Below are 11940 nucleotides of genomic sequence, written 5' to 3' on the forward strand. Positions count from 1 at the left end.
GTACAGGTTCACTCCTGAGGAAGCCACCGCTTGGTGTAAGGAGTACAGGTTCACTCCTGAGGAAGCCGCCGCTTGGTGTAAGGAGTACAGGTTCCCTCCTGAGGAAGCCCCCGCTTGGTGTAAGGAGTACAGGTTCCCTCCTGAGGAAGCCGCTGCTTGGTGTAAGGAGTACAGGTTCCCTCCTGAGGAAGCCGCCGCTTGGTGTAAGGAGTACAGGTTCCCTCCTGAGGAAGCCACCGCTTGGTGTAAGGAGTACAGGTTCACTCCTGAGGAAGCCGCCACTTGGTGTAAGGAGTGCAGGTTCACTCCTGAGGAAGCCACCGCTTGGTGTAAGGAGTACAGGTTCACTCCTGAGGAAGCCACCGCTTGGTGTAAGGAGTACAGGTTCACTCCTGAGGAAGCCGCCGCTTGGTGTAAGGAGTAGGAAGCCACCGCTTGGTGTAAGGAGTAGGAAGCCACCGCTTGGTTTGGCGGAACGCGTGGAGCATGCTGATCCCCTGACTCCTGGGTGACATTGTTCTCATGTTTGATTGCCTACCATAGCAATTGCCGCATATTTCTTTTTCAGCCAGAAGCCAATCTTTATCACAGGGACCTTGGGATCCATCGCCCCCTGATCTTTCTTACTTGGGGAGGTCCCCCGGGTCCTGCATATATTCATTGTTTTGTGGATGGTCCTGAGTATATTTAGCACACGGGGACTTTGTTATAGTTTGGGATTATTGTACACATACAGTGGTCCCTCAACATACGATGGTAATCCGTTCCAAATGGACCATCGTTTGTTGAAACCATCGTATGTTGAGGGATCCGTGCAATGTAAAGTATAGGACAGTGGTCTACAACCTGCGGACCTCCAGATGTTGCAAAACTACAACACCCAGCATGCCCGGACAGCCAACGGCTGTCCGGGCATGCTGGGAGTTGTAGTTTTGCAACATCTGGAGGTCCGCAGGTTGTAGACCACTGTTAGAGGAAGTCTTACTCACGTGTCCCCGCCGCTCCGGACCGTCACCGCTGCCCTGGATGTCGCCTTCCATCGCTGTCGCCGGGTCCCCGGGGTGTCCCCGACGCTCCGGCAAGGCCTCTGCTTCCCCGGCATCCTCGCTCTCCGTCGCCGCCATCACGTCGCTACGCACGCCGCTCCTATTGGATGACGGGACAGCGTGCGCAGCGACATGATGACGACGATGGAGAGCGCCGACGATGCAGGGGATCCCGAAGAGGATGCGCCGGAGCCCCGAGGACAGGTAAGTGATCGTCAGCGGACCACACGGGGCACCGTAAACGGCTATTCGGTGGCAGCTGAAGCAGTCTGCTCTGTCGGATAGCCTTTTATGCGATGGCCCCGACATACAAAAGCATCGTATGTTGAAATGATCGTATGTCGGGGCCATCGTAGGTCAGGGGGTCACTGTATTTTTTCTTGTGATACATATTGTTGGGATTCACCCTCATGCATTAGGCACTTTATACATCTTGTTTACATTGTTATTTGGTTGTGGGACTCTGGCGGGCAATTATGATTATTTATATATATATATATATATATATATATATATATATATATATATATATATATAATGTGTCATTATCCATTGTCACCTTATTTGCATATTTTGCACGAGTCAGGGGTCAGAGGCGGGATTACATTCCTAGTTTCTCTGGATTTTGTAGTATGTTTTTAAGTGGTTTTAATAGGTCTTTTGTGCTCCTTTTTGTCTGTGTCTTAATAAAATGTATTTGTCTTTATCATATTTTCAGTAGGTGTGCATTCATTTGGGTTGTCAGCTTTTTCTCTCTTCTGTATTTCCCTGGTGAACACCAGTAAAGAATCAGAGTTCCACTTCGGCTGCGACACGTGTACTTGATGTCCACGCCCAGGGGCGGGTCGTGGAGCTGCGCGGGACTTCTTTGCGCATTTTTCAGGCAAGTAGTTACCGTATTTTTCGCCATATAAGATGCACTTTTTCTTCCCCAACACTGGGGGGAAAAAGTTGGTGCGTCTTATATGGCGAATACACACCTATCGCGGCGGTCCCTGCGGCCATCAACGGCCGGGACCCGCGGCTAATACAGGACATCGCCGATCGCGGTGATGCCCTGTATTAACCCTTCAGACATGGCGATCAAAGCAGATCGCCGCGTCTGAAGCGAAAGTGACACTAACCCACCTCAGTCAGGCTGGTCCGGACCGCCGCAGTGAAATCGCGGCGTCCCGAACACCTTACAGGACACCGGGAGGGACATTACCTGCCTCCTCGGTGTCTGCTCCGTGCCGGGATCCCCTGCATGGCCGGCGCTCTCCTTCGTCGTCGTCGCGCACGCCATCCCGTCATCCAATAGGAGCGGCGTGCGTAGCGACGTGATGATGGCGACGGAGAGCGAGGATCCCGGGGAAGAAGACGTCTGGAGCGTTGGGGACACCACTGGGACGCGGCGACAGCGATGGAGCCACATCCAGGGCAGCGGTGACGGTCCGGAGCGGCGGGGACACGTGAGTATTACCTCCTATAGTCCAGTGGTCTTCAACCTGCAGACCTCCAGATGTTGCAAAACTACAACTCCCAGCATGCCCGGACAGCCAACGGCTGTCCGGGCATGCTGGGAGTTGTAGTTTTGCAACATCTGGAGGTCCGCAGGTTGAAGATCACGGTTGGGTTCAGAATCTTTTTTTTTCTAGATTTTGCACCTTTAAAATTGGGTGCGTCTTATATGCCGGTGCGTCCTATAGGGTGGTAAAATACGGTAACCCTTTCAGGCGTGAATGTCACTGAGGATCGCAGCATGGCTTCGCTGCGGACTTTACACATTTTCGCAGCGAACAAATCTTCGCCTCCCCCCCTTACTTTTCTTGCGCACCGGTCAAACACAATGTTAGTAGCAAAGTCCCATACACTTCCGTGCGCATATATATTCAGAGCATGCGGGAGTACCCCTTTAACCCCTACAGATGCCATTGGTACTATGGGATTGACAAGGGGACAATCAACAATCACAGTGTCTATCAAAATTATTTTCAATGTATTATATTTTATTTCAGGCACAGACTGTTGTGGTGTCCCGGTAGTGTACATGTACTGTCCTGTGTGGTAAAAATCCCCAAAGTCAGAGTTCCTCCATACTGATAGGATGCTCTTGTTGGAATAACCCCTAGTCACCTCTTCCTTCTTAAATTTTATGTGTTTGTAATATATAAAATGTATAGTGTAAATGTTGCTTCCAGGACCTTAGGTCACATGATTAATAATTATATTGTTCTGCTAAGGTTAAGGACCTTTCGGGTCATGTGCTCATGTCACGTGTTGAACCACAATGCTTTGTATTAGCACTGACAGGAACCCTCACCCCGGCGTCACGACAGTTAAAGGAGATATCCAGTGGTGAACAACTTATCCCCTATCCTAAGGATAGGGGATAAGTTGCAGATCACTGGGGGTCCGACCACTGGGGCCCACTGCGATCTCCTGTACGGAGCCCCGACAGCCCGCGGGAAGGGGGCGTGTCGACCTCCGCACGAGGCGGCGGTCGACACGCCCCCTCAATGCAACTCTATGGCAGAGCCGGAGCGCTGCCTACGGCAATCTCCGGCTCTGCCATAGAGATGTATTGAGGGGGCGTGTCGGCCGCCGCTTCGTGCGGGGGTCGACACCCGCTATCTGGCCGGAGAGCCTGGCCCCTGTACAGAGAAATCGCGGCGGGCCCCAGCGGTCGGACCCCCCGCGATCTCAAACTTATCCCCTATCCTTAGGATAGGGGATACGTTTTTCACCACTGGACTACCCCTTTAAGGGTTCATCCAACACCCTTTCATCACTGCACAGCTCCACACTACCTACCCTACACCCCCAAGCTACCACACTGTATTATAGCGACACCGCAGGTTATGGTGTTTATAAACAATTAACCTCGAGCTCTGTCGTTGACCCTGATTGCATTGTACAGACTGTAATATAGTTATTATTGGGGAGTACAACATATTTTATAATTAATACAAGAGGGATGTGGTGTATTATAATTCATTACAGAGGGAACCGTCTGTCTTTTAGTTGATATAGGGAAGCACAGCAGATATTATAATTAATATAAGAGACATAGTATGTATGATAAATAATATCAGGGTGCACAGTCTGTAAAGTAAGTAATATTTAGAGGCACAGTGTGTATTATTACAGAGGCACAGTGTGTATTATTACAGAGGCACAGTGTGTATTATTACAGAGGCACAGTGTGTATTATTACAGAGACACAGTTTGTATTTTAATTAAATGAGTATTCCCGAGATAAATTGTTTTGTAATCACAGTTCACAATTGTAACATTTACCCTGCTCTCTGATATTATTTATAATACAGACCGTGCCCCCTTTTCTCCGTTTTTGCATTTTCTTTTTTTGCTCCTTGCCTTTAAAAAATCATAATTCTTTCAATTTTGCACCTAAAAATCCATATGAGGGTTTATTTTTTGCGCCACCAATTCTACTTTGTAATGACATCAGTCATTTTACCCAAAAATCTACGGTGAAATGGGAAAAAAAATCATTGTGCGACAAAATTGAAAAAAAAAAAACGTTGGGGGCTTCAATTTCTACGTAGTACATTTTCTGGTAAAAATTACCCCTTCTATTTATTCTGTTGGTCCATACGGTTAAAATGATATCCTACTTATATAGGTTTGATTTTGTCGCACTTCTGGAAAAAATCATAACTACATGCAGGAAAATTTATACATTTAAAATTCTCATCTTCTGACATTTTTGCATTGATAGGACTTATTGATCGCTTTTTATTCATTTTTTCATGGTATAAAAAGTGACCAAAAATACACTATTTTGGACTTTGGAATTTTTTTGCGCACACACCATTGACCGAGCGGTTTAATTAACGATATATTTTTATAATTCAGACATTTCTGCACACGGTGATACCACATATGTTTATTTTTATTTACACTGTTTTTTTTTATGGGAAAAGGGGGGTGATTCAAACTTTTAATAGGGAAGGGGTTAAATGATATTTATTCACTTTTTTTTCCACTTTTGTTTTGCAGTTTTATAGCTCCCATATGGACCTATAACACTGCACACACTGATCATTGTTATCCCATAGGGACCTATAACACTGCACACACTGATCTCTTACACTGATCATTGTTATCCCATAGGGACCTATAACACTGCACACACTGATCTCCTACACTGATCATTGTTATCCCATAGGGACCTATAACACTGCACACACTGATCATTGTTATCCCATAGGGACCTATAACACTGCACACACTGATCATTGTTATCCCATAGGGACCTATAACACTGCACACACTGATCATTGTTATCCCATAGGGACCTATAACACTGCACACACTGATCATTGTTATCCCATAGGGACCTATAACACTGCACACACTGATCTCTTATACTGATCATTGTTATCCCATAACACTGCACACACTGATCTTTTACATCGATCACTGGTTTCTCATAGGAAACCAGTGATCGATGATTCTGCCGCTTGACTGCTCATGTCTGGATCTCAGGCACTGAGCAGTCATTCGGCGATCAGACAGCGAGGAGGCAGGTAGGGGCCCTCCCGCTGTCCTGTAAGCTGTTCGGGATGCCGCCGCGTCTAAAGGGTTAATAACGTGCGGCACCGCGATCAATGCCGCGCGCTATTAGCCACGGGTCCCGGCTGTTGTTAGAGGCCGGGTCCGACCCGCTATGATCGGGAGCGGACACATGACGTTCCAGTATGTCATGTGTCCTTAAGGGGTTAATACATACTGTGTCTTCGAGCAGACAAGAGAAGTAGATCGCAGATAACACTCATCAGTGCAATGCATATGCATAGCACTGATCAGTAGCAGCAATCTAAATATTGCAAAAAATAATCTGCTTTGGGGACTAAAAAGTGTAAAAAAAAGTTTTTATAAAAGTAAATAAGCCCCTCCCCAATAAAAAATGTTATTCCCTTCTTTTCCCTTTAAAAAAAATAAAATAAAATAAACTGTAAAAAAGTTAAATCAATCAGCAAATCTAATAAAATATTGTTACCAATTCCGCACAGTAAACGGCGTAAATCAAAAAAAAAATACCAAAGTCCAGAATTGCAGATGTGAGGTCACATCACATCTCAGAAAAAAATAAGAATAAAAAGTCTTCAGAAAGTCACATATACGCAAAAGTGGTCCTGATGAAAACTACAGATAACAATGCAAAAAAATGAGCCCTCACGCATCCCTGTATATGGAAAAATAAATAATAAATTTGTGGTTGTACCATAGATTTTACGGCATTGGTAGATTTTATGAAAGGTGACGCTGCAAAGAACAATTGTCAGCACAAAAAAAACAAGCCCTCATATGGGTCTGTAGTTTAAAAAATAAAAGAGTTGGGGCTCTTAGAAGGTGAGGAGGAAAAAACGAAAATACAAAAATGGGGTCCTCAACGCCAAAATGGGGTGTCCTTAAGGGGTTAAAGAGATACTCTGGGGGGGTGAATTTTTTTTTTTCCCAAATCACCTGGTCATAGAAAGTCATACAGATTTGCCATTTACCTCTACCGTATATACTCCAGTATAAGCCCACCCGAATATAAGCCGAGGCCCCTAATTTTACCCCAAAAACCCAGGAAAAGTTATTGACTCAACTATAAGCCTAGGGTGGGAAATACATCATCCCCCCATGTAATCATCCAGACCCCCGTCATCATCACCGCCTGTCAATCCCTTCATCAGTGGTCTGCAACCTGCGGACCTCCAGATGTTTCAAAACTACAACTCCCAGCATGCCCGGACAGCCATCGAGGATGGTTAGTCGTTGCGGGCTGTCCATTTTCAGTGGGGGGGGGGGGGGGCCTCTTCTCCGCGCTTCGGGCCTAGACTAGTGACGTTGCCTTGAAGACGATGCACAGGAACGTTGCGAATGAACGTCCCTGTGCGTCGTCGTCAAAGCAACGTCACTAGTCCGGGGCCGAGCCTGAAGCGCGGAGAAGAGGCCCCCCCCGGTGAAAATGGACAGCCCTGAATGACTGACCCTCCCCACCGGACGGTCCCTGCAGCATAGATGGCCCGAACCAGCTCACCCTTCCTTCCCACCAAGTACAAAACAAAAGGCGGGGGGGCTGTATGATGACGAAGGCCGCAGTGGTCTTCAACCTGCGGATCTCCAGAGGTTTCAAAACTACAACACCCAGCATGCCCGGACAGCCGATGGCTGTCCGGGCTTGCTGGGAGTTGTAGTTCGGCAACATCAGGAGGTCCGCAGGTTGAAGACCACTGATGAAGGGATTGACAGGCGGAGAGTTCGCTCGAGTATAAGCCGAGGGGGGCGTTCTCAGCACGAAAAATCGTGCTGAAAAACTCGGCTTATACTCGAGTATATACGGTACTTAAAAATCTTTTTGGGGGACTGTAGATGTAAAGATTGTATACAGGTTTGATTTGGGTTGGGGAAATTTTTTTTTACAAAAATCGAGCCTAAGGTGTTTTTCTGGCACATTCTGCATAAAAGAGTCACAGCTTGAAGCAGGAATCATGGCGGTTTGGAGAAGAGCGACTCCAAGAAGAGTCACTGGATTTAACTGCGCTGTATCTTTACTAATGGTCACAGGTAAGACGATGGACACAGGTAAGACTCTAGACCAGTGGTCTTCAACCTGTGGACCTCCAGATGTTGCAAAACTACAACTCCCAGCATGCCCGGACAGCCAGAGGCATGCTGGGAGTTGTAGTTTTGCAACAGCTGGAGGCACCCTGGTTGGGAAACACTGGACCACGCAGTCAGCGCAATATAGATTGGATACATTAGGAGCTTGTAGGAAATAAGGAGAATGGAAATTTTGCGCAGTTAAATCTTTTGCACAATTTTCGGTAGAGCATCTTTCTAAAGTCGTCTACTGTTTGGTGCACCGTACACTTTTTTCAGTGGAGCTGTATTTATTATTTGCGCAAATTAAGTTTAGGAGTGTTTGTTTTTTTTGGGCCGCAAACCTACGCAACCTAATAGGACACGTACAATTGTATCAGATGCCAGAACACAAAGCTTAAAGGGGTACTCCCGTGGAAAACTTTTTTTTTTAAATCAACTGGTGCCAGAAAGTTAAACAGATTTGTAAATCACTTCTATAAAAAAATCTTAATCCTTCCAGTACCTTTTAGGGGCTGTATACTAAAGAGAAATACAAAAAATAAATGCATTTCCTCTGATGTCATGACCACAGTGCTCTCTGCTGACCTCTGCTGTCCATTTTAGGAACTGTCCAGAGCAGCATATGTTTGTTATGGGGATTTTCTCCTGCTCTGGACAGTTCCTAAAATGGACAGCAGAGGTCAGCAGAGAGCACTGTGGTCATGACATCAGAGGAAATGCATTTCTTTTTTGTATTTCTCTTTAGTATACAGCCCCTAAAAAGTACTGGAAGGATTAAGATTTTTTAATAGAAGTGATTTACAAATCTGTTTAACTTTCTGGCACCAGTTGATTTAAAAAAAAAAAAAAAGTTTTCCATGGGAGTACCCCTTTAACTACAAGCGCCGTAAATGTACGTCCTGGTGACGTGGTACCAGGACGTACATTTACGTCCTAAGCATAACCGCGAGCATCGGAGCGATGCCCGGATCATGCGTGGCAGGTCCCGGCTGCTGATCGCAGCCAGGGACCCGCCCGTGATGGCGGACACCCGCGATCCCGCGGATGTCCGCCATTAACCTCTCAGATGCCGTGATCAATACAGATCACGGCATCTGCAGTATCGCGATCACTAAAATGGATGATCGGATCGCCCGCAGTGCTGCTGCAGCGATCCGATCATCCAGCACGGCAGCCGGAGGTCCCCTCACCTGGCTCCGCTGCCTTCCGGGGGTCTTCTGCTCTGATCTGCCTTCCCGCAGACCAGAGCAGAAGATGATCGATAACACTGATCAGTGCGATGTCCTATACATAGCACTGAACAGGATTAGCAATCGAGTGATTGCTATAAATAGTCCCCTATGGGGACTATTAAAGTGTAAAAATAAAAGTAAAAAAAGTAAAAAAATTAAATTAAAAAAAATAAAAATGTGAAAAAACCCCTCCCCCAATAAAACCGTAAATTATCCCGTTTTCCCCATTTCACCCCCAAAAAGTGTTAAAAAAATATTTTATATACATATTTGGTATCGCCGCGTGCATAAATATCTGAACTATTAAAATAAAATGTTAATGATACGGTACGGTGAACGGCGTGAACGTAAAAAAAAAAAAAAAAAGTCAAATAGATGATTTTTCTTATTCAAAATTTTTTTTAATTAATTTTCAGTAATTTTCAATAAACAAAAAAAAACAATAACAAGGCACGACAGTGGCAGAGGCACAAGGTGTTAAGCATGGTCTCAATGCTAGATAAAAACAGAATAAGTCATAAAGACCGTGCATGGCAGAAAGTGCGGTCAGCACTAGGGAGTCCGTTACTCGCGCAACAGACAGGAAGGACATCATGTCAAAGCAATCAGTACAAATAGATGCTTTTTTATAACATTTTATTCCCCAAAAAATTTATAAAAAATGGATTCAAAGTTCTATATAAGCAATTATGGTATCAATAAAAAGTACAGATCACGGTGCAAAAAATGAGCCCCCATACCGCCGCTTATACGGAAAAATGAAAAAGTTATAGGTCTTCAAAATAGGGGGGATTTTAAACATAATAATTTGGTAAAAAAGTTTGCGATTCTTTTTTAAAGCGCAACAGTAATAGAAAAGTAAAAGTATGTTATAATGGGTATCATTTTAATCGTATTGACCCAAAGAATAAAGAACACGTAAATTGTACGGCATGAAAACAAAACCTTCCAAAATTAGCAAAATTGCAGTTTTCTTTTTCATTTTCCCACACAAATAGTATTTTTTTGGTTGCGCCATACATTTCATGGTAAAGTGAGTGATGTCATTACAACGGAAAACTGGTCGCGCAAAAAACAAGCCCTCATACTAGTCTGTGGATAAAAATATAAAAGAGTTATGATTTTTAGAAGGCGAGGAGGAAAAAAACAAAACGTAAAAATAAAATGTTCTGCGTCCTTAAGGCCCAAATGGGCTGCGTCCTTAAGGGGTTAACCCTATCTCTGACGCTCACTGATTTCTACAATTGTGCAAAAGTCCTTTGCACCTTTTTGGTAAATTTTGAGCAACTGTGCAAACAATACACCAAGCAAACAGGGGTAAAATCTTTACTACCTTACACCAATATTGATCAATGTCCCCACTGAGATCTCACAGGTCTGGGCTGGTGAGAAACTTTATTATTTATTATTAGTTATCAGAAAATCTCAGAAAATCAACAAAATCCAGAACCCTGCTAGTAGGTGAGCGAGAGGCCCTATAAAAGGTCCAATAAACACTATATATATATATATATATATATATATATATATATATATATATAGTAGTAATATGCAGCACACCGAAAACTGATGCAAAGTGCTTTATTCCATGTAGTACAAAAGCGACGTTTCGCCGGCCTCACGCCAGCATTCTCTAGGATGCTGGCGTGAAGCCGGCGAAACGTCGCTTTTGTACTACATGGAATAAAGCACTTTGCATCAGTTTTCGGTGTGCTGCATATTACTACTACTACTATTACTAAGGAACCAGAGGACCGTGGCTCCAGCATGCGTGCACCCTGCCTACAGACCTTGATCTTTCTTGATGTGCTGCTTATTTTTGGATTTTTAATATATATATATGAACTAAATTATCAGCAGCGATTTCTTATAGATTTCTAAATCCCTTCACTCGATTCCTTTGGCTTTCAGCTCCTCACGGACTCTCTTCAGATAATTAGGATCCGGATACCCAAACCTGCAAGAAAAAGACACAATGGGGGAGATTTATCAAAGGATTTAGACTGTTTTTTCCTGTCTAAATTTGTCGCACAGAAAGTCGCAGTCTAAATATGTGCGACTTTTTGCTTTAGAGGATTTTTAGAACACGATGCATTCTAGTCTATTTTAGACAGAAAAAAATGCATTGGTGCTGAATTTATCAAAAGCGACTTTTCAGCGACAAGTCGCATCGGCTGAAAGTACGCCGCAATGTCAGACCATGCTGGAGCAGGTTTAAAGGGGTACTCCCGTGGAAAACTTTTTTTTTTTTTTTTTTTTTTTTTTTTTTTTTAAATCAACTGGTGCCAGAAAGTTTAAACAGATTTGTAAATCACTTCTATTAAAAAATCTTAATCCTTCCAGTACTTTTTAGGGGCTGTATACTAAAGAGAAATCCAAAAAAGAAATGCATTTCCTCTGATGTCCTGACCACAGTGCTCTCTGCTGACCTCTGCTGTCCATTTTAGGAACTGGAGAAAATCCTCATTGCAAACATATGCTTCTCCGGACAGTTCCTAAAATGGACAGCAGAGGTCAGCAGAGAGCACTGTGGCCGTGACATCAGAGGAAATGCATTTCTATTTTGGATTTCTCTTTAGTATACAGCCCCTAAAAAGTACTGGAAGGATTAAGATTTTTTAATAGAAGTGATTTACAAATCTGTTTAACTTTCTGGCACCAGTTGATTTAAAAAAAAAAAAAAATAGTTTTTCATGGGAGTACCCCTTTAACCCCTTAATGACAAGTGCCGTAAATGTACGTCCTGGTGACGTGGTACTTAACGCACCAGGACGTACATTTACGTCCTATGCATAACCGCGAGCATCGGAGCGATGCCCGGATCATGCGTGGCAGGTCCCGGCTGCTGATTGGCTGCTGATGCAGCCAGGGACCGGCCCGTGATGGCGGACACCCACGATCCCGCGGATGTCCGCCATTAACCTCTCAGATGCCGTGATCAATACAGATCACGGCATCTGCAGCATCGCGGTCACTAAAATGGATGATCGGATCGCCCGCAGTGCTGCTGCAGCGATCCGATCATCCAGCACGGCAGCCGGAGGTCCCCTCACCTGGCTCCG

At 44.6% G+C, this 11940-nt stretch overlaps 1 protein-coding gene across 2 annotated transcripts in view; it reads right to left on the minus strand.

Moving 5' to 3' along the window:
* Nucleotides 1–10589: 10589 nt before the first annotated feature.
* The window catches only part of DTX3L (deltex E3 ubiquitin ligase 3L), an 81908-nt gene continuing 80557 nt past the window's right edge, over nucleotides 10590–11940 (minus strand). For both annotated transcript variants that reach the window (XM_056535009.1, XM_056535008.1), the window contains one exon: nucleotides 10590–10835. In XM_056535009.1, coding sequence (XP_056390984.1) covers nucleotides 10766–10835 — 70 coding nt within the window. In that variant the 3' untranslated portion in view covers nucleotides 10590–10765. The remainder of the gene's footprint in view (nucleotides 10836–11940) is intronic.

Source organism: Hyla sarda, chromosome 8, assembly GCF_029499605.1.
Source record: "Hyla sarda isolate aHylSar1 chromosome 8, aHylSar1.hap1, whole genome shotgun sequence".
Classification (NCBI taxonomy): Eukaryota; Metazoa; Chordata; class Amphibia; order Anura; family Hylidae; genus Hyla; species Hyla sarda.